This window comes from Rhinolophus sinicus, chromosome X, assembly GCF_036562045.2.
Source record: "Rhinolophus sinicus isolate RSC01 chromosome X, ASM3656204v1, whole genome shotgun sequence".
Taxonomy (NCBI): domain Eukaryota; kingdom Metazoa; phylum Chordata; class Mammalia; order Chiroptera; family Rhinolophidae; genus Rhinolophus; species Rhinolophus sinicus.
In genome coordinates, this window is record NC_133768.1 from 82,365,379 (window position 1) to 82,389,430 (window position 24,052).

Below are 24,052 nucleotides of genomic sequence, written 5' to 3' on the forward strand. Positions count from 1 at the left end.
AAAGGCTGTAGTGTGAGCTGTGGATGATTTCCTGCCCCCAAAAGTTTCCCAGGCTGCCATGGGCCATTTCCTGTTGTACAAGCCTCCAGCAGCTTGTGGGGCAGGGCCAGCTGCCCAGGAGCTACGAGTAGCTTCATTAATTGCTGTGCTAGCTGGGCAGAGCCCCAGGGAGCCACGGGGTGTGCCTGGTCAATGTAGATTCAATTCTTCTGCTGGTGTTGAGCCTATGGCCACTACACAAAATGCCCAGAGTAAACCATGGCAGCCATCACTCGCCTCAGGCCCACAGATCCCTGAGAGCCACCCAAGAAAGGCTGCAAGCTGGGGTGACAGACCGCCAAGTTTCCCAGGCCACCAAGTGCCGACTGCTGCTGTACAAGACTCCCGCAGTTTGCGGGGTGGGGCTGCCTGACCAGGAGCTGAGAGTGCTCCAGGCGATGCTGCAATAGCTGGGTGCGGCAGAGTCTAAGAAAGCAACTAAGGTGGTGCACATGTGTGGATTTTACCAGACCAATGGGGGTCTCAGATTTGGCCCTTTGGGGAAGGGTTCAATACAGGAAAGATGGTGCCCACCTGTGGGCTCCACATGAGATGCACTCCACACAGGGATAATGGCACATGTCCCTCTAGCCCTCACCCTGTCGCCACACAGCTCAGTCTTACCCTGTATGTCTCTGGTGCCTCTTGAGTGGCTGCCCCTCTGCCAGAGCCCAGGGTGAGTGCTTGCAAGCGAGTGAGTCTGTGCGTGGGTTCTTCAAGAGGACATCTGGATTTCCAGCTGCCTTCCATCTCACTGGGACAGACAGACAGAATCCTAGCTGTTTTTCACTGGCTGATGTTGTGGGGACTCCTTCCCGGCATAGGACACCTAGGCTGAGAAGCCCAGTGTGGAGCTGGGACCCCTCCTTCTTCAGCAGGGTCCTCCGCCACCAAGATGTCCCTCTGGGTGTTCAATCACTACCTGTGAGTTTGGAATCAGCCCATTTCACATCTCCGCCCCTCCTACCAGTCTTGATGTGGCCTCTTCTTTATATCCTTAGTTATAGGGGTTCTGTTCAGCTAGTCTTCTGATGATTCTCGAGGTAGATTGCTCTATAATTTAGTGGCAATTTTAATGTGATCCTGGGAGGAGGCAGACATAGCATTTACCTATTCCGCCATCTTGGACCTTCTCCAGTAATAATTTTTTCTAATATTTCTCTTCCGGCAATGGAAACAAAAGAAAAAATAAATAAATAGGACTATATCAAACTAAAAAGTTTTTGCACAGCAAAGGAAACCATCAACAAAACAAAAAGGCAACCTACTGAATGGGAGAAGATATTCACCAATGATACATCCAATCAGGGGTTAATATCCAAAATATATAAAGAACTCATACAACTTAACAACAAAAAACAAACAACCCAATTAAAAAATGGGCAGAGGACCTGAATAGACAGTTCTCCAAAGAGGACATAGAGATGGCCAACAGACATATGAAAAGATGCTCAACATCACTAATTATCAGGGAAATGCAAATTAAAACCACAATGAGATATCACCTCACATCAGTTAGAATATATAACATTATATATATATAATATATATATATATATATATATATATATATATATATATATATATATATAATATTATATATATAATATATATGTATATATAAAATATAAAATATAAAATAAAACCAGGTTGAATTCACCACAAATAATGTGTTTTGTTTTCCTAGAGGAATGTAAAATATTAAAAGCTCAGGTGTGATGGGCTGTGCTTTTTAAAATTTGAGTGAAAAAGAGGAGTAGTCAGGTGAAGAAGAAAAATAAAACATCAGAGAAATAAAAAAGGGAACATTTTTCCTTAAGAAAACTTTACTAACAATTGTCACCCCAATAAACTTTAATTTAAAAAAAAAAGAAAGAAAAGGAGGTGGTCCACAGTGGTAAGGATAGTAAAATGGTCAACACAAGCTAGTTTTTAAAAAGCTTTTCAATTTGTCTCAAACAATAAAATTTTACTTCCAAATGTCACCAATTATTATAATGGAAACATTTTACAACATTTTCCTATTTTATCACAGTTGATAATTTAAAAAACAAAAATATAGAATAAGTTTCTGAAATTTCAATATGGCTCTTTATACTAACATTAAAACACTGTAATCACTGCTAAAAGACAAGTAAATAAAGAGAATAGCGCAACTATGCCATATTATGTTAATAGCTATTTCAATGTGAAATAATTAAACATAATGAAGATGCTTGTTTCATGCTAATGATGTAGCAATTTGCAGTCTTTTTTTTTTTTTTCATCCCAGAGGAAGCCATGATTTTATTGATAGAAACAGTACAAATTTCAATGCAAGCTCCAGTTACTTTTTTGAAATATGAAAAAAAGGTCCTCGGTTTTAGATGGTTACATAGTTAATTCCATAATAGCATTACAATATCATTACTGTTGTTCTTCAGGGCTCGGACTGACTTTGCCCTGGACACATTTGTAACATGAGCAATTCTATGTCCTTAACTTCCACACCTGTTTCATCAGCCTCTTCCACTTTGCTCTCCTCTTGTACAGTTGGAGTCTGTGTGTTCTCTTGAATGTTTAAAACAGCTTCACCTTGAACTTTGAATTTCTCAGCAGCTGCTAGCTGTGCTTGCTGAGATAAATCCTCAATCTTGGTGTCCCCCAAAACTATGTAGGTATCTGAAGCTGAGCTTTTGTAGACATCTGGTTTTGTGATGACAAAGAGGACATACTTAGATTTCTGGATAGTGACCCTAGTAACCCCTGTAACCTGTCGATGATCCAGTTTGAATATAGCCTTCCATGCCTTCTTTTCACTCTGGCTGTTTTGCTTGAATGACTGATTCTTCATCGATTTCAGCTGCTGCTGCCCGCTGGGTATGTTGGGTGGTTGCCTGTGTGGAATCTTGTTCCTTGAGCTCTGGTACTGTTTCATCACTGTCAGATTCTGTTCCAGACCCTGTCTCAGCCTGGTGCTGTGTCAACTCTTGCTCGTAGCAAGGACAGTTTCTGTGGCTTCACTGGGCATTTTGTGCAGTAAACATGGAACCAAGATGGCAGCAGAAAGAGCAACAATTTGCAGTTTTAAAGATGAAGTAAAATGCATAATTTGAACCAGATGCTGAAATGGTTTAGGATGAGTATATAAGGACAAATAATTCAGAAAATATGTAGAATGGTAGCCACACATTTTCTACAGGAAGTCCTCTATACAATTGTCTTTACATCGCACTTTACTTAGCTTCTCAAAATGAAATTGTGATCTGTTCTCAATATTTTATAAAATTCCACAGGAGTAGTAGTTCAACATAGCTGTATAGTCATATTTGTGGCTTTATCACTCATTGGCTATGGGATCTTGGGAAACTTAAACATTTCCCAAGCCTCAGAGTACACATTTGTAGAATGAGAATGACAATACAGTAGTCCCCTCTTACTTGTGGATTTGCTTTCCTCAGTTTCAGTTACCCGTGGTCAACCACGGTCTGACAATATTAAATGGAAAATTCCAGAAATAATTAATAAGTTTTAAATTACATGCCATTCTGAGTAGTATCATGAAACCTTGCACCTGGACATGAACCAGCCCTCTGTCCATTCATATATGAAGTGATCCCCTGATAAATCTAGTACCCACCTGGCACCATACATGATTATTACAATATCATCGCCTACATTCCCCATGCTGTACTTTATATCCCTGTGACAATTTTATGACTACCAATTTGTATTTCTTAATTTTTTATCCTTTGCGCCCGACCCCCAAACCCCCTCCCATATGGCAACCAGCAGTTTGTTCTCTGTATCAATGAATCTGTTTCTGTTTTGTTTGTTGGTTTATTTTGTTCTTTAGATTCCACATATAAGTGAGATCATATGGTATTTCCTTTCTCAGTCTGATTTATGTCACTTAGCATAACACTCTCTAGGACCACCCATGTGGTCACAAATGTTAAGATTTCAGTCTTTTTTATGGCCAAGTAATATTCCATTGTTATATATGTACCATCTTTTCTTTATCCAATCATCTATTGATGGGTACTTGGGGTGCTTCCATATCTTGGCTATTGTAAATAGTGCTGCAATGAATGTAGGGGTGCATGTATCTTTTCAAATTAGTGTTTTGGATTTCTTTGGATAAATACCCAGAAGTGGAATAGCTGGGTTATAAGGTAGTTCTATTCTTAATTTTTTGAGGAACTTCCATACTGTTTTCCATTGTAGCTGCATCAATTTGCAATCCCACCAACAATGCACAAGGGTTCCTTTTTTTCTATATCCTTGCCAACACTTGTTGTTTGTTGATTTATTGATGATGGCCATTCTGACAGGAGTGAGGTGATATCTCATTGTGGTTTTAATTTGCATTTCCCTGATGATAAGTGATGTTGAGCATCTTTTCATATGTCTGTTGGCCATTTGTATGTCCTCTTTGGAGAAATGTCTACTCAGGTCCTCTGCCCATTTTTCAATTGGGTTGTTTTTTTGTTGTTAAGTTGTATGAGTTCTTTATATATTTTGGATATTATATATATCCAAAATATATATGATTATATGAGTGGATATATCATTGGTGTATATCTTCTCCCATTCAGTAGGTTGCCTTTTCGTTTTGTTGATGGTTTCCATTAGTCACTTAGTAGCCATCTCAGTTATCACATCAACTGTGAAAGTATGGCAGTGCTTGTGATCAAGAACCCCTTATTTTACTTAATAGTGGCCCCAAAGTGCAAGAGTAGTGATACTGGGAATTAAGACATGCCAAAGAGAAGCCAATAATGTACATGGATGTATAGGGAAAAACATAGCATATATAGGGCTCAGGCATCCACTGGGGGTCTTAGAATGTATCCCCCATGGATAAGGGGGAGCTACTATAGTTAAACCTCTCTCATGGAATTATTGTATTGTTTAGATTAAGGTACTACCGTAATACCTATAAAGTGCTTTCCATGGCATCTGACACACAGTGAGTACCAATAAAAAGTAGCTAGTATTTTTATCATTATTACTACTATTTTTTATTATTACTACTAATAAAATAATATCCTTCAAATCTAAAAACAAAATAAAACAGGTTTAGTGGAAGTGAGAATGTAAGAGTAGCAATGATAGAAGGTTGTGGGCAGAGAATAGAACACCGGATTTCAGAGGTGGTGTAGGTGACATCCAGGCTGTAGTCATGGCAGCTTGTGGCTAAAGTGGTATGAAGAGGAAGGTCATTGTTTGGAGTTGAGATCAAAGAATTTTGTGGAGGTTATGGTTAGTTGTCTACATGATGCCTAACAGGAAATGAAGTGGAGAGGAAGGCTCAGTTGCAAAGACTTCACTGGATGTAGGCGAATAACTGGGAAGATGGATGTTACCACCCTGGGTTTTCCCAGGACCTCCACCCCTCTTTCTCCCAGTTCTTACTAGCTTATATCAACCCCCACATCAACCTACATTTCCTCCCAAATAAAAAAAAATCAGAAAAAAAGCAAAGAAAAATGCCCTAGTATTTTCCAACAGCATCTCACATATACATCTTGGGCACTTACTAAGTGCAACCCTCTATAGATACTACAAGGAGGTTGAAACATTCTTCCTGCCCCAATACCTTGTAATACAGGTGAACAGATTAAACATGGATACAAACACTACATATTGATATCACAGATACTTTATAAATTTCAGCATCATTTCTTACCCTCTGTCTCCCTCACAGGTACTCACACATGGAAACAGTACTATTAGCTGCTCAACAGGATAGTAGCTCCCTTGTTTCTTATTGAGACTCCATTTTCATTCAGATCTCAGCTATTCTACCCCCTCACTCCAATCTGGCTTTTCTTCTGTAAGTTCAAAGTCTGATAAGAGATGGCTCACCTATGGCTTTCATATTTGAAGTAAAGGAAGCTTTATGCAGATTCTGCCTTTTTATGGATTTTCTCTGACAGTAGAGAGATTCGAACCATAGCCGATACCTGCCAGTCTAAGAAAAGAAACAGAGTCACTTAAAAGCATCTGACTTGCTGTGATTTTAAATATAATTCATACCACTTTTTTCTATGATATATCATATTTTTTTAAAAAATCTTTATGTATTGTATTAACTCTGAAGAAGGAATAAGAATAGCTACTTTAAAAACTACAGACACTTTGGCACTGATTGATCTATTCATAGAGTTTCTACACATCTGAAGAAGTTTACGTCAAAGGGACAAAAAAATAGTATAGAAGACCCATAAACAGAAAGACCCATCTCTGGAAAGCAGGTCAGATGGACTCAAAGGCCTCATTGAATGTCGGAAGCAACATAAAGCCTTCTGCTCGGGAATAAAGGTAGGAACCAATCCACGCAGTCAAGAAAAAGTTCTTTTGCCTCCTGGTCTAAATGCTTGCCTCCAGTGTGGGTTCAGAGAAAGGTCCTGATCATTTGAACTGGTTGTCAATCAAGGTCCCCTTCATTTTCGCTTTCTTGGCTTCCAGTTCAGCCTGTGGAGGAAGAACAATATATGTTCTGATACATGCAATGAAAGTCTTATATCCTTTCCTTATTCTAACTGCCCAAACACAATCTCTCCATGCTCATTTAGTATACAAACTAGAATACTAGTTCTAAAATCATTATCTCTAGCAACTGCTTCCCAAACTTTCTGATGTTATCGCACATGTAGAAAATGATAACATCTGTATGGTAAAATGGCATAAATACACAAAGCAATCAAGTGTAGGAATCCTACAACACCAGGGCCCCTGAAGGGCCGAGGGAATCAATATCATGGCATATCTTGGCATAACAGGAACAAAAACACTGTTCTTGAAGTTGTGTGGTCCATGAACTGTTTGTTATCGGTCAGTGCAAGACACACACAAAAATTGAGAGTAAGCATTTAGAATCTTTTAGTCATTTGACAGAATAATAATAAAATAAAATAAGAAGAATTGAGGCAAATTCATTTTTATTGCATTTTATAAGTTATAAACCTGTTCCTGACAAATTGGAAATTTAGAAAACAAGAAAGCACTGGTCCTTCACCTCAGAAAATTTGATAAACGCTGCTCTAAGCCACTATGGCAGGGTAAAGCAGCTCCCAGGACCTACCACCTCTGTCACCAAAAAAATCCTCTACAGTCATCAGGATAGACTGGTGTACCTTTTGATGAGAGGCACCAATGTAGTGATATCTGATTTTAAAGAAATATCGTAAGTAAATTATTGTCAAGAAAACAAAAATGTAGGGCCGACCCGGTGGCTCAGGCAGTTAGAGCTCCGTTCTCCTAACTCTGAAGGCTGCTGGTTCGATTCCCACATGGGCCAGTGGGCTCTCAACCACAAGGTTGTCAGTTCAATTCCTCGAGTCCCACAAGGGATGGTGGGCAGCGCCCCCTGCAACTAAGATTGAACACGGCACCTTGAGCTGAGCTGCTGCTGAGCTCCCAGATGGCTCAGTTGGTTGGAGCGCATCCTCTCAACCACAAGGTTGCCGGTTTGACTCCTGCAAGGGATGGTGGGCTGTGCCTCCTGCAACTAGAAATGGCAACTGGACCTGGAGCTGAGCTCTGCCCTCCACAACTAAGACTGAAAGGACAACAACTTGAAGCTGAATGGCACCCTCCACAACTAAGATTGAAAGGACAACAACTTGACTTGGAAAAAAGGCCTGGAAGTACATACTGTTCCCCAATAAAGTCCTGTTCCCCTTCCCCAATAAAAAAAAAAGAAATATTTAAAAAAAAATGTAGACACCATCATAAGTAGATGTCCATGCTCTATGATGAATCCATGAATAACGCAGAAACTGGTGGTGGTAACAGCGCTTTTTGAAGCAATGACCAGCCCTATACCTGGTCCCATGAATGTAACACTATCATGTGTCATCATATCCTGGGAGAGCATCCATGAACCCTGATCTTCAACTCCTGACCTTGGGCCACAAGTAGCAGACTGAAATATTATTCTAGTTGGGGCTAGGAAACAATTATTATCAGTTAGGGCCTGGATCCTGTGGTCACTACTCCAGAGCAGGGTATCTTGACAGTCATAGCCCAGGGTTAGACACCTGGCAGCCAACTATACCACTAACTCCCAACAGACTTCCTAAAAGATATCCCTGACTGCTGGAGGGTGTTTCAGACCAAGAGATTCAAATACTCAAGCCCAGCACCTTGCCATCCCATGCCACTCACCAGCTCCTGCAGCCGCCTTTTGCTCATGCCCTTGCGCTCCAGCTGTTTTTCAATCACTTTGGCATTCTGTGCATACGAGTCAGCCACTTCTCTCTGAGGGAAAAAATAAGCATCCTTCAACCAGCAGTCCCACCAATGAGTAACAAAAGAGACCTTAATTTGCCATTTATACCACTCAAATTATGAAATTATTACTGAAATAGCAGGAGTCTGTTCCCTTTCAATTCTTCAGCTTTTCAGTAATCCAGGAGAGTTCAGGTTTCAACTGAAACCATTTTTAAAATGAAAAATAACATCTTTCTCTGTAAACATCATTATACTGAAGTACCATAAAGGTAATTGCTGCTACTGCTAAGGGCAGACTCATAATATCAGAGCTGGACTAGAAGGGACCTGAAATCAATGAGCCCAACAGTATTTAAACTGAAGAGGGATGAGGGATTTGTCCCCCAAAGCATAGAAAAAAAAATCACTCGTCTAATCCAACTCCATGGTTCTCATTTTCCAGATGGCACTGGGATCCAGGGACACAGGAAATAGCCAGTCTCATAGTTTTTTACTAACAGAGCAAGGTCTACATGTAGTCTCTAATTATTCTGCTACTGGATGCTCTAGTTCTAGAGCCCCTTTATTTTCACCACCCCCAGTCCAATTCCCTTGAGAGCAGAAGCACTTACAGCCTCAATCTCCTCTTCCTCTTCATCAATAGTAGACACAGTGACAGAGCTGAACTTGCCCATGTCTTTAGTCCGTTTGGTCATCATCACCTAAAGTCACAGAAGAGGAATCAGTCTAGATCACTGTAAGGGGCTCTGTGAGCCATGGATGTGACTCTGTGTGTGTGTGTGTGTGTGTGTGTGTGTGTGTGTGTGTGTGTGTGTGTTTGTGTGTAGGGAGGGAGGGAGGAAGGGGGAGGGAGGGAGGGAGGAAGGGAGGTGGGGGAGAGAGAGAGAGAGAGAGAGAGAGAGAGAGAGAGAGAGAGAAACAGAGAGAATGCACGCACATGTGCCTGGGTGCTGGGAAGTAATTATTGGGGGGGAGGGAACACCCATCTCTGTGGGACAGGCTGGCCTATCTAAAAGTGCCAATGTTTTTATTTGCATTATATTTTTCTAATTTTTGCCATCAAAGGTCTTTAAAGTATATTTAAAAATTAGCCTGATTCATTCCATTTTTTAATTGTTTACACTGGAAAAAGAAGAAATTTGGAAGAAAATAAATGCAAATAAAAGCCACAATTTCTAACTTTACTCATAGGCCAGCTGTAGGAAAGAAAAAAAGAACACATAATAGATGTTTCATCTATATAACATGTTACATCTCTATAATTGCACTTTACGGGGACGTAACATAATGTTACATCCCCATAAAAGGCAGTTTCTCATGTACTATAATCTTAAAATTTAGCTAAACCTGTAGCTATGTTAACCACTCTGTCTCCTTCAATGATAATTACCTTTTTAGGAGGCTCTTGCTTCTGAGTATATATGTTCGTTTTCCCAAATCCCTGGCCAAACTTGACTACTGCTCCATCCACAATGAAGGTCACTGGAGCATTCTTCGGCTGGGACTGGTAGAAGAGTGGCAGTCCACACCTGCGAACAGCAGAGTGAATCTCTGGGAGGCCTCAGAATCCAGATCCCCAAAACAGTGATTCGCAAAGTGTGCTCAGACTCCAGGAATTGTGTGTGTGTGTGTGTGATAAACTAATGATGAGCTCTTCCCAGTGTTTCCCAAAACTACTTGATAAGAATCACTGAGGGTGCTTGTTAAAATGCTGATCAGATGCCTAGGCCCCTCCCCTAGGAGATCCTGATTCAGCAAATCTAGGGGGTGCGGCCTGGGAATCTGTCATTTTCTTCAGCATCCAAGTGATTCTTATCATCAGATAAATTTGGTAAACGCTGGCTCCTGCTACTGATTACTTTCCAGTTAAAACTGCTGCCATTCTTTCCAGGTGTCTGGGTAACTACTTGCAGGTTTTGTCTAGTTTTGTTTTGTTTTATCAGTGTCAAGAAGGAGTGTAAATGCTCCACCGCAGCGGTCGGCACACGAATTCCTGTAGTAATTGCCCACTTTCTTTGGCGGGTCATTTTTATTATACTTTTTCAGCTAAATGAAGGAGTCCCATAAGGTCTGAAAAAAACTAATTTAATGAATCCAGTATGGTTGTGAACTAAAATGCCCTCTTAGCCATTTCCCTGCTTTAATTCTCCTAGTCTGAGTCTTCTGAAAGCAAAGATGTAACTGTAGTTACTTCAACAAGATTAACCTTACTACAGTTTAACATTCTATTAACCTAAAGTTGGAAATATACATATATATAGCATTAAATATAAATATATATATATATATATATATATATAGCATTAAATATAAATACATATATAGCATTAAATATAAATATATATATATTTATATTTTATTTAATGCTATATATATATATATATATATATATATATATATATATATGCTATATATATATATATATATAGCATTAAAGTTCTGGGGTCTGGGGTCCTATAATAGGCTTTATAAATGGGCCTGGACTAAATTACACTATGTTACATTTACCATATGACCCAGCAACCCCACTCCAAGAGAAAACACATCTTCTCACCAAGATTTATACAAGAATGTTCATAGCAGCTTTATTTGTAATAGCCAAAACCATTAATAACTCAAATGCCCTTCAACGAGTGAACTGTGAAACAAACTGTGGTGCAATGGAATACTACTGAACGATAAAGAGGAACACATTACTGATATACATAACGACTTGGATGAATCCTAAAAGCATTATGCTAAGTGAAAGAAACCAGACATAAAAGATACATATTGTATGTAGTAGAACACATACTGTAGAATTTACAGAAAATCTTAGAAAAGGCAAAACCACCGTAACAGAAGCACATGGGATACTAGGAATGTTCTACATCATGGTAGTGGCGGTATTACATAACTGCATGCTTTTTTTGTAAAAACTCATCAAATTGTACACTTAAGAAGGGGAAATTTCATCATGTATGACTTACATTTCAATTTTTAAAATTATACTGTGTTGGAAAAAAAAAACATTTGTGGCAAGCTGGTCAGAGATGTAACTTTGACTAGTCTTTTCAAGGAGCATATTGGTATTTGTGCAGTTGAAGTTACAAGGATAAAGATACAACAGATAATTTTATCCAAATAATTCTGTTCCTAACACATTATTGCCTCTACTTGCTTATGCTCAGAGAAACCCACACTGTTAATACTTACTTTGCACATTTCTTCCTGTACTGCCGTTCAATGCCTTCAGACCTGCACAGAAAAAGGAAATCAAAGAAGATATGAACAAATCTCTTAACCTACTAACCACACTATTGCATTTCTTCAAATGCTAAAAGGGCCTTTCAAAGTTTTCATTTCACAGGTCAACTTCATTAGCAAATCCTGTGGCTTTTATCTAAAAAAAAAAAAAAATCTTGAACTCGTCTACTTTTCTCCACCTTCCTGCCACCATCTTAGTTCAGGCAACCAGTATCTCTTCCTTGGACTATTGTCACAGTTTCCTGACTGGTCTCCTCACTTCCCCTCCCCTTGTTTGTTTCAATTTTTTAATAGGCAGTATGTGTACATGATATACAGAGCATAAAATGAGATGTAAATATGCTCCCCACTCATCCTCCACCCACACAGTTCTCTTCCCCAGAGGCAAATACTGTTTCTTCTGTTCCTCCAAGAGATGATCAATGATATGAGCAAAGAATCCTTATTGATATATATAGAAAATGTAATTTATTTCTTTTCCTTTTTAGACAAGTGTAGCATACCTTATACTGTTCTCTACCTCTTTGTTCACTTAAAAATATATCTTCGTTAAAAAATACATAGATGATCCTTTCCCATCATTGATAAAAGAGTTGCCTCATTCTTTACAAGGTCTGTATTGTGTTCCTTTGTATGGATGAACCAAAATGTCTTTTACTTTTTGGATAAATTCCTAGAAATGTATCCACTTTAAATTCTGATAGACACTGCCAAATTACTCTCTAGAGAAGTTGAATCAATTTACACTCCTACACCACCAATGTGAGAATTCCTGTTTCCCTACATAATGTTATTAAAATGCACTACTGCCAATCTGGCACGTGAAAAATATGATCTCGTAATTTGTATTTCTTTTTTTTTTAAGAGTGAAGTTAGGCATCTTTTCATATATTTAATAGGCATTTGTATTTTCTTTTTATGTGTGTGTGAACTGTCAGTTCCTACCCTTTGTCTATTGAGTTGTCTTTTTATTGTATATTAAAGAGACTTGCAAATGTTAAAGGGTCTTGCAAATATTTTTCCCCAGTTTGATATTTGTCTTTGACTTTTCCCCCACGTGGAAATTTCAGATTTTTGTGTCGTCAAATCAGCTGTGTGTGTGTGTGTGTGTGTGTGTGTGTGTGTGTTAGAGAGAGAGAGAGAGAGAGAGAGAGAGAGAGAGAGAGAGAGAGAGAGAGAGACTTAGGCATTCCCCACTTTAAATTTATGTCTATAATAAAAATGCAACCGCTTATTCTAGAATCTGCTTCCACTACAGTCTCACTCCAAATCATTCTCTAAATAGAGTCAAGAGTGGCTTCTGAAGGCACCTAGAATAAAATCCCAACTCCTTACCATGGTCTATCAGGCAGCAACTGAGCCCATAATTGGGCCCCTACCTCACCTCATACATTCCGTCCCTCTCTCAACAATGACTACCCACATGGGTCTTTCTTCTGTTCTTTGAACCAAGAAGTGCTTTCCCACCTGTGACCTTTCAGGCACACTCTTCTCTCTGCCTAGAATGCTCTTCTTACCACTTTGTCAAAGGTGTACCATTCTCATCTTTTTTGGTCTCAGTTCAAATATCCCCTAGTCATGGAAGCCTTCCCTGACCACCTTTTCTAAGAGGTTCTCATGTGATTCTCCGTATGAGCCCTTTGTTTCATTCATATGACCTTCCATAATCATAATTACTTGATTTTTCTGTCATCCCACTAGATTGTGAGGTCCATGAGATCAGAACAGTGGAGATCATGCCTGTCTGTCTTGCCACTCTATTCCCAGAGCTGAATAAAGTACTTTTGTGTCGTCAAATCAGCTGTGTCTATTTTGGAAACAAAATAGACATGCAATAAATGTTGGTTGAATGAATTATTTCAAGAATTCAGTTTAGTGAGGAGAATTATAATCATGGAGGTAAGTTCTAAAATGGAGGAATGTATGCAGTGTAATGGGAACACAGAGGTCAGAGCCACCAATCTGTCTGAGGCAATCATGGAAGGCTTCACGAGGAGGTGATGTTCAAGTTGACAGTCCTGATAGAAAATGATATTTCAGGCAGAGGGAATACTATGTGCAAAGGCACAACAGAACAACATATTCAGAGAATTACAAATAGTCTGTTATTAGCGCTTAAAAAATCAAAGGAGTACTAACAGATCTTACAGATATAAAAAAGATTTTTAAGATTACATTATGAATAACTATACGCCAAGAAATTAGATAACCGAGATGAAAGGGACAAATTCCTAGAACGACAGAATGACAAAAACTACCAAAACTCACTGGAAAAGAAAAAGAAAATCTGAATAATGCACAAGCAATTAAAGAAACAATATATAAATTGAACTTGACTAAAATTAAAAACTTTTGTGCTTCTAAAAATACCACCAAAAAAGTGAAGTCAACACACAGAATGAGAGGAAATACAGTGGCGCTGCTTGAGGTATAATGCCAAAGTCTGTGCTCTCTACCATCTTTAACACTCTGCCTCTCTGCTTACAAGTATTACTTATGTCAAATGTGCTCCCATTTGCTAACATCACTGGACTAGGGCACTCACAATATTTTCTGTTATGTGTACCCCATCTGGTTCCTGCAGGGATTCTAAATTCAGCCTCAGCTTGAAGGGAAAGGTTCATCATGCTTCTAGAATCCTGAAGACAGCCAATTTCATAAGCTGGGGCTTTCAAAACACAGGAATATCAAATAAGGGGGGGCTGTATATTTCCCAATGAGTTAATTTTCAAATACCTATGACAAATGGGATTTTTTCAAGTTTATAAAAATTGATCTATTCCTAACTATGTGCTAAGAATCAGGCAAGATGTCCTAAGGGTTTTAGAAGTAGAAGGCAGGGTTCTTACTCTCAAAAGTTCATTTTTTTTAGATATTCAGCCTCTAATGTAAATGAGACAAGGCTTTTAAGTGGTATGATTATAAAAAAGTGATAAATATGAGCTAGACATTTAGACTAATTGACCTTGGTTGTCTTTCTTACCCTTAACCTCTAGGAATATATGTGATAGGGAAGGCCGAAAACAAAACATTCTTCCTGGTTGTGACAGACGGCCTCTAAGATGGCTTCCCATGATCCTTTCTCCCTGCTATTGACATCCTTGTAGTCCCCTCCCACAATGAATAGGGCTGACCTGTGACACCAATAGGACACTGCAGAAATGATAGTGTGTGGCTTTTGAGTCTTGGACATAAAAGACATCGTGGCTTCTGCCTTGTTCTCTCTTGGATTACTCACGCTGTGGGAAGCCAGCTGCCATGTCACAAGGACACTCTAGCAATCCTATGAAAGATCCCTGTGGTGAGGAACTAAGGCTTCTCCCCAACAGTTAGCACTCCACTGCCAACCATGCAAGTGAGCCACCTTGGAAGTGGAACCCCCAGCCCAATCAAGATTTCAGATGACTGCACCCATGGTCAAGCTCTTAACTACAGCCTCATGAGAGACCAGAACCATCCAGCTCAGCTGCTCTTGAATTCCTGACCCACAGAAACTATGAGATGATAAATGTTTGTTGGTTGTTTTAAAAAAAAAAAATCCAGGGCATCCTAAGAGATGAGAATGAACAGGTATGCCAAGGTCAGATCATACAGAGAGTCTTCAGGCTTAGATTTTATCCTCCAGGATTTTTTAAATTGTGCTCCACAATGAAATTGGATAGGGGAAGGGAAGGAGTCCTCAATGGGTTGGGCTCAACTCTTCCCCATTCAGAGCAGCTTCCTGCTTACTTATATCTCTGGGTAAGAATTTCATTTGAAGAAAGCATTCGTTGTCTAAAAGTGTTTGAAAGCCACTGCTATAGGTCATGAAGAGTCACTGAAAGATTTGAAGCAGGAGATTGATTGACAAAATGTGCATTTGAGATCATTCAGACAGTAGACAACAGACTGGAGGAAAGTAAAACTAGAGGCAAAAAGACCAGGTAAGAGGCCACTTCAACAGCCCAAGCAAGTGTTACTGGGTACTGGCAGTGATGGCAGTGTAGCAGGGTGAATGTGAGGAGGCAGCCACAAGAGAGATTAGAAGGGAGAACTGACAGTACATGGTGAGCGTATCCCCTGGATTGTGCAGGGAATAGTGTGAATGGGGATGTATGAGACAAAGAGAGGACTGGCTCCCAGATTTCTACCTTGCGCCACTGCATGAATGGTGGTATCATTATAGGAGGAGGAAAAAGAAGAAACTGTGTTTGGCTGATAGTTACAGAGACCTGACTACAGTGTCTTCAACATAAGACTTTGTTTCTATATGAAAGAAGTCTAGAGGAAGGTGATTCCTAGCCATGGTCGAGACCCAAAGAAAGCATGGCAAAGCTCCGCAATTCTTGTGGCCTTTCCTTTCTTTTTTAGTTTTCCCCCTTTCTTCCGCCCTCCCCCCACAACCCCCCCACCACCGCCGCACTCCGGTTCAAGCCGTTGTTTCTCAGTGACAGATCCCTGGCCCTGAGGTATTATAAGCCTTGCGCTGCTCCCCCCGCTGAGGCAGTCGGCAGTCTGCGGTAGGCAGTCAGCGGCTCACCTCATGCTGGCTGCTGGCCACTCACAGCCCGAGCCAATGGCAGCCCAAGCTCCAAGGAGAGCTGTTGTCCACAATCTTAGCTGTAGAGGGTGCGGCTCACTGGCCCATGTGGGAATCGAACTGGTGACCTTTGGTCGTTAGGAGCACGGCATTCCAACTACCTGAGCTACTGGGTAGGCCTGGCCTTTCCTTTCTTGATAGTCTTGAAAAAAGACTATCAAGTCTGTTTTCCAAAAAGCTGGAAGAAATAAGTAAAAAGGGCTTTCCTTGGAAGCCCCACCCAACGACTTCTACTTCCATCCCTTTTACTTGGCAAAAGCTAAGTCACATTCAGAATCTTAGGGGGTTTTTTTGTTTGTTTGTTTGTTTTGGTGGGGGGCTGGAATATGTACCGTAACTTTATAGACACAGTATAAACGCAGATATAAGAGAAAAGTGTTGGGAGTGGTGCTGAGTGAACCAACCTGTGGCATTTTCCACATTAGAGAAATGATGAGCTTGGACTTAGTCATAAAAATCAAGAGCCCTGGAGAATACCAACATTTAAGGGCAGGCAGAAGAATCCAGAGGACTGAGCAAGCCAAAGAAGTAGAAGGAGAATCACAAGAGCAGTTTCACAGAAATCAAGGAAGGAGACAGCATCAAAGGAGGCATGGTCAAAAAGATATGGACAGAAAAGCACCCACTAGATTTGCAATTGGGGGAGTGGTAGATGAGGGAAAGATGGAGCTGGGGAACGACAGTGTCAAAGGAGAGGTACTTTAGAATGGAAAGACTTGGAGGTGGAAAAGTGATGGGCTCCAGGGCCTGTGTTGGGCACACTGATGTATTTTTAGTAACTGGTGCTCCCACACTCAGCTGGCTCCAGAAGAGGAAGGGTAAGAGTAGACCGAAATTCCACAGTGGCCAGCAGGGGAGCACACTAGAGTGGGCCCTTGGGAAGACTGTTCATGATTAGAGCAGGAACTATGTCAACCAAGGGGGAAGTTTACCATGCCTTGTTGGTAAACTTTAAGAACTCTGTGGCCAACAGAGTCACTTAGCCAGAGGCCACTGGCTTGGGGAGTACCCAGCACTAAGGCTGGGCCTGAAGCTGGCTCACTTCTAGGATCAGGCTGATTGGATTCCAGGGCTTCTACTTCAGCCTAGGGCCACCCAGTTTTCTGGTCTAGAGTTGAGGGCATCTGCCTTATAGTGCCATAGGAGTCTGTGGCCTAGCTGTGTTGTTAGATTACTTTCTGTAGTAACTGAATAATATATATTTACTTAATATATAATTATATTATAATACGTAATAAATATTTTACCAATTCTAAAGATAGTTAATAATTTTCAAAATCAGAAACCTAAATAAAGATTAATGGAGGGAGAAAGCACAAAGGATGGATTAGCTTTCGATAGGGCATGTTATTTATAAACCTTTCTATATACCATAGAAATGAATGTTTCCCCAATGTCTCCTGGAGGGACTTCCTTTGTGAATTTCATAAGTTTTAATATAATCGGCACCCCTGGTTGTATCTTGTACGTAACCAATTTTCTCTTCAACTGCATAATTCTAGAAACCCAGTTGCCACAATGGTGCTTGATGCCTGATTTGCTATTGAATGTCACCTAACAGTGGTTTCTAACTCTTTTCATTAGTGTGGGCTGATAACAGTTTGATTTCTTAAATAAAGATAGCTAAATGTCAGCCTGTAGCTTTTTCTGGTTCAACACTAGAATATAAGTTCCACCAGAGCAGGGTTCTTTCCTTGTTTACTAGTTGTACTGGGTTGGATGGTGCCCCTTAAAAAGTCATGTCCTTCTAGGAACCTCAGAATGTGACCTTATTTGAAAAGAGGGTCATTGCAGGTATAACTAGTTAAGGTGAGGTCATGCCCTTAATCTAATGTGACTGGTGTCCTTATAAGAAGAAAAGAAACACAGGGACAGAGACACAGGGAGAAGGCCATAAGATGATGCAAACAGAAATGAGTGTGGTGCATCTATAAGCCAAGAAATGCCAAAGACCGCCGGCAAACACCAGAAGCTAGGAAGGGTCAAGGAAGGATCCTCCCCTAGAACCTTCAGAGAGAGGATGGCCCTACTGACACCTTAATTTCAGACTTCTAGCCTCTAGAACTATGAGAAAATTATTTTTTGTTGTTTTAAGGCACCCAGTTTAGCAAACTAATATACTAGGATATCCCAGTTTTCTATAACAGTACCTGGCACGTGATAGGAGACCAATAAATGAAATATTTGCTGAATGAATGGATGGACTTTTTAATTCCCCAGGATTGACCTCTCTGTGGCATTTGGCACCTGTTGATGACCACTCTACCCACACACACTTCTTGAAACTCTGTCCTCTCCTGTTTTCCACATCCCGGGTTCTCCTTGTTCTGTTCCAATTATTTTGTCTGCTTTTTAAATGTCAATGCTTCCCAGTATTGTATCTTCAGTCTTCTCTTCTTCTTGCTCCACATTCTTTCTATGGAATTTTATCCCTTCCCAGGTTTGAATTCCCCTAATACACCAACAACTCCCAAATCTAAAAGAGATCTAACCATGTCACTCCTCTGCTTTAAAAAAAGGAGATGGCTATTGTCTATAGATAAGGTTGGACTTTATCTGTCTACTTCAGCATTTTACTCTGTCCTCACCCCAGGAGGTATGAACCCCTTCTGGTAGTGACCTGGGCTCTAGTCACAAAGGACCATTCAATTTTCCTAAGCACATCATATTTGATGCTTTTAATGCTTCCTTATTCTCTTCACCTGGAATGCTCCTCCTTCTCCTCATCTACTTTGTGAAATCGTAGTTCAAGGCCAATCACAAATGCCACCATCTATTTCTACCTCTCCTGACCACCTTTCAGGTACGATGAGTCACTGCTATCTGTTTTCCCATAGACCTTTTGTTCACAACACCAGTATTTTACCATATCACGATAGGTAGCCTGTTCCCTGGCTGAGCCATTAGCTCTTTGATGGTAAGAATGGTACTTTATTCATCCTTACAGATCCAGTCCCTAGCTCAGTGCCTGCATATATTAATAGTATGCCCTAAGAGATTACAGGTTGAATGAACTCATTCTACTTGCAAAAAACCAAATTACAGCTCTCAAATGGCAACAGAATTACATCTCAGCACCATTTCAACAAAACAATAAAGATACTGCTGCATTAACAGAAGTTAGAGACCTACCACAAACGTCAAAGCATTGGGCCCAAATGGATGACCTGTTCAACACTAGATGGGGTTTTTATAGTCCTCAGAACTAGACTCCAACACAAGAAGTAAGTCTTAGACAGAGAACATCGACATATTACCTGCGAAGATACATAGTCTCCTCATCTTCTGTGTTACAAAACTTGTGGGCGTGTTTGGCAGCATCAATCACCCTGGACCGATCCCGGGGCCTCATGGGTAATTTCTCCAACTGACAGTCTGAAGGAATGGAGAAAGATTTGGTCACTAGAGTCACTGAAAAATACCCTGAGGCAATCAGAAGTTTTCAGTGGGGCCCCCAGCACTGTAATTTTTACTATAATTACTATGCTTATTGATGCCTATTATTGAATTTTCCAACTAAAAATGACTTGGTGTCAGGAGATCTGACTTTTAGTCCCAGCTCTGTTACTACCCTGATGATCTTTAGCAAATCACTTCCTCATTTTGAAGTCTGTTTCTTTATTTGAAGGATGAATAGATTATATTATCTCAGAAGTCCTTCCTACCACTGCAATTCAAGTTTTCTGTATTTCTGTGATTCAGATGTCATAATACACTTGGTTTGTGTTACAGTGCACTAGAAGCAGAAGAGACAATCAAGCGTCCTCCAATACCTATGAGGAAGGCATTGGGAAAAGTGGATAAGTACTTAGAAAAGGAGAGAGAGGTAGGTGGTATGCTATATATAGTATGCAAATGCCCCATCCCAGTTAGAGGAGTTGTAATTCGAAAACAATGAAAACACACAGGAAATAAATTAGGTACAGTTATAAAGCAGATGGAAAATTGATATAATGCAAAGTAACTAAAGGATCACAGAGAACTCAAGTGATCAGAGTGATTTGAGATTAATGGAGGAGGTAGAGAGGGGAGTTAAGAGAACACCAGGCAGTTTGCACTGTAGCTCATTACTCTTCACATTGACCTGTTGGAGTAGACATTTAGTATTCCTAGTTTAAAGATGAGCGAATTGAGGCTTAGAATAGGTAGGAGATCTTCCACATATTTAATAAGAAGCAGAACAAGAATTCAGACCTAAGTCTAGGTAATCAAAAGAGAATTCATTTATTCAATAAATATGCAAGGGTCCTGTATATACCAGGCACAGTTCGAGCATTGTGCTGGGGATTCAGCAAGAATAAAGCAGACAATGTCCCTGACCTGACGAAGTTTACAGTCTGGCAGAGGAAGTAGAAAACTTTAAAATAGTAATTGTATAATGTGATCTTGGATAATGATAAGTACTAATAAAAAATTTAGGCAGGATAATAGGAGAAACAGTGATCTCAGATAGTGATACGTACTACAAAGAAAAATCAGGCAGAGTAGGAAGACAAAGAGTGACAAGGGTGCTATCTTACATAAGGTAGCGAGGGAAGAGTTGTCTAAGGAAGTGACATTTCAGCAAGAGACCTGAATGAAGTAAGGAAGCACTGAGGGAAGAGTGGTCGAGGCAGAGGAAATGCCAATCCAAAGGCCCTGGAAGCAAGAACATTTTGACATGATGGAGAAAAATCAAGATGACCACTGTGGCTGGAGTGCAGTGAGAAAGGGGAAGGGTGTTAGGAGACAATGTCTGAGAGGTAGCTGTGTGTCTGATCACACATGGTCTTGGAATGGACTTTCGTTTTATTTTTGGTGTTATAGGACAACACCACTTTGAAACAGGACTCTGGCTGCTGTGTGCAAAACAGACACTGGGGACAAAGCATGCAGAGCAAGAGACTACTATTGTGGCAACTCAGGTGAGGGATGATGGTGTCTTGGACTTGAGTGGTAGAAATGGAGGTGGTAAGAGGTAGTCAGATTCTGGATAGATTTTCAAGGAAGCACATGCAGAATTTGTTGATGGATTAGATGGATGTAAGGTATGAAAAAGAGAATTCAAGAATGATTCTAAGATACTGGGTGAATAGTGGTACCACTGACTATAATAGGGAAGACTGAGGGGAACAGTGAGAGTAGGGAGTAGGGGATCATGAAGTCAATTTAAACATGATCTCTTTGTGAGGCCCATTAGACATCCAAGTAGACACATAGAACAGGCAGTTGGAGTTTAAGGAGAAGTGCAGATTAAGAATGGGGAGTCATCAGCACATAGATGGTATTTAGAGTTTGGGAATGGTTGAGATCACTTAGGGAGTGAGTACAGATTGAGAACAGGTGAGAGGACTGAGCCCTAGGGCCTTGTAATGCCTAAAAGTCTGAGACAGAAAAAGGAATCAGACACTGAGAAAGGGCAAAATCGAGGTAAGAGTAAAATCAGGAGAGTGTGGAGTCTTGGAAGCAAATGAAAGTGTTTCAAGAAGGATGGAGTGCTCATCTCTGTGAAAGGCCACTGAGCTGGGGGCTAAAATGAACACTGATTGACCACTGGAACTGGCAATATGTTATTAACCTTGACAAATATGGTGTAGATGGTGAGGTGGGAAGGAAAGCCTGTGTGAAGTGAGATTAAGAGGGAATGGGAAGTGAGGACGCTGAAACAGCTAATACCACAACCCTTTTTAGAAGTTTTGCTATAAAAAAGCAAAGAGATGGGGTTATAACTGGAGGAGAATGTAGGATCAAGGAAGAGTTTTGTTTCGTTTAAGATAAGAGATATTACTGCATCTAGAGGCCGAGTGGGAGGAAGAGAAGATACAATAGATACAATATATCTTTTTCTGAAGGATGAATTTAGTTTGGAGGGAGGTTTGGATACAGAGTTACAAGGTTAAATAGAAAACAGAAAAACTGCCCTGGAGTGTGGCAGGGATGTGTAAGGAGGATTTTGATGCAGAAAGTAAGACCACCAATCTTCAAAGAGACGTAGCTTCCAGATCACAGCCAGAGAAAATTCGCAATCGAGAACCCAAAGTTTCGCTGCTTGCAGACTTTCCCCAGTTCCCGACTACTCACCCAGCACCAGAACCATCTGGCCGCACAAACAGTAGTAGACGTGGAGGGGCTTCTCGCCGTCGTCGTATTCCTCCCGGTCCCGGGTGTCGGAGCAGACAACCGACCGGGACACAACTTTAGGCATAGTTCACAGGAGAGGCCTACAAACTCAGCACCAAAAATAAGGGTCGCGCGTAAATGACGTCATCGACGCGCGTCGAGCCTTTCCCCGCACGGTAACTGTGGTCATGTGTCACTAATAGTCATGTAGACTTCCGGGCGGTCCCATTAAGCTAAGATGTTCGGGGGCCGTCCAGAGCCAAATAGAATCTTTTTTGATTTGGCCTAAGTTAGCTGGGACTGCTTTACTTGGGACAAACTTAATATTATTTATTTATTTTATAATAATATGTATATATGACCAGGTATCACAAAGGACTATATCCACACATATATGCATAATACAGATTTTAGGTGTGCCTCTATGATTTTAATGACTGTATTCAGGATGAGTGCTTAATGAAGTAGAGACGTTTTTAAGGCTAAGATATAATTCTCATAACATAAAATTCACCCTTTTAAAGTGTATCATTCAGTAGTTTTTAGTATATCCACAAAGTTGCACAACCATCACCACTATCTAATTTCAGAACATTTTCGTCATCCCCAAAAGAAATACAATATTGTTAGCGGTCACTCCCCACCTTTTTCCCTGCCAACCCCTAATGACTTACTGTCTGTCGCTATGGATTTGCCTCTTCTGGACATTTCACATGAAGGAATTCATACAGTACGTGGCTGTTGGTGTCTGGCTTCTTTCACTTAACAGTGTTCTCAAGGTCCATCCACATTGCAGTGTGAATAAAAAGTAGTAATGAATCAGTAAAAAAGAACTTCATTCATTTTTGTAGCTGAATAATATTTGATTGAATGGATATACCACATTTTGTTTGTTTATTCATCAGTTGATGGACATTTGGGTTGTTTCCACTTTTTTAATGTAATGAGTAATGCTACTATGAACATTGGTGTACAAGTTTTTCTGAGGATATATGTTTTTAGTTCTCTTGGGTATATACTTAGGAGCTGAATTGCTGGGTCACATAGTAACTTGATGTTTAACCTTTTGAGGAATTGCCAAGAGTATTTTCCAAAGCGGCTTTACCATTTTACCTTCATATCAGGAATCTATGGGGGGGGGGTTCTGATTTCTTCATGTCCTCACCAATAATTATTGTGGGTCTTTTTGATCATGGACATCCTGGTGGGTGTGAAGTGGTATCTCATTGTGGTTTTGACTTGCCTTCCCCTGATGGCTAATGATGTCAAGCACCTTTTCATGTGTTATTGGTCATTTACATATCTTCTTTGGAGAAATGTCTATTCAAATCTTTTGCCCATTTTTAATTAGGATATTTGTCATTTTATTGTTGAATTGTTAAAGATGTTATATATTCGGGATACTATACCCTAATCATGTAAATGATTTGCAAATAGAGGCATCTTAATGATCCTGTTTGCCACAGGCATAAGGGAACATCTCCCACCCTTCCTTTCCCCAACTCAGAAACTCTCCCAGAATGCTCTTTTTCGAGGACAGGAGCCTGGAGCCATCCAGAATAAGGACGTTGAGACAGTTTACATTGAACAACTTCAACAATCCAAGTGATGACACCAAAATAGTGGGTTTTTAACAGAGAACTTACTGAAGATAGCAGGAGTATGACTAGAAAATTGACAAGCTGGCTGGAAGAAGAAGTGTAGTGTTCAACATACACAAGATGCAAACCAATGGGAATTTAAAGCAATCTGCTAGCTCTTGAATGAGCATGGGTTAAATAAAGTATAAAATAAATATAAATGCAGGTCATAAAGAATCACAGTGTTTGCTCCTTAGGTGTTAGTCCAATGTCATCCCTATGATTCTAT

At 40.2% G+C, this 24,052-nt stretch overlaps 1 protein-coding gene and 1 pseudogene across 2 annotated transcripts; both read right to left on the minus strand.

Annotated features, from left to right (window-relative positions):
- Positions 1 to 2,270: 2,270 nt before the first annotated feature.
- LOC109437685 (nascent polypeptide-associated complex subunit alpha) lies at positions 2,271 to 3,362 on the minus strand (annotated as a pseudogene).
- Positions 3,363 to 5,017: 1,655 nt separating this feature from the next.
- STEEP1 (STING1 ER exit protein 1) lies at positions 5,018 to 22,333 on the minus strand. Of its 2 annotated transcripts, XM_074323505.1 has the most exons (8): positions 22,145 to 22,333; positions 19,342 to 19,459; positions 11,455 to 11,496; positions 9,650 to 9,788; positions 8,871 to 8,960; positions 8,194 to 8,286; positions 6,406 to 6,498; positions 5,858 to 5,995 (listed from the first exon to the last, which is right to left on the minus strand). In XM_074323505.1, exons 1-7 carry the CDS (start codon positions 22,266 to 22,268, stop codon positions 6,436 to 6,438), a joined length of 669 nt encoding a protein of 222 aa, XP_074179606.1. In that variant the 5' UTR covers positions 22,269 to 22,333; the 3' UTR covers positions 5,858 to 5,995; positions 6,406 to 6,435. The 2 variants fall into 2 exon arrangements, with proteins under 2 accessions (XP_019572605.1, XP_074179606.1); XM_019717046.2 differs by having other exon boundaries at positions 5,018 to 6,498.
- Positions 22,334 to 24,052: the final 1,719 nt, after the last annotated feature.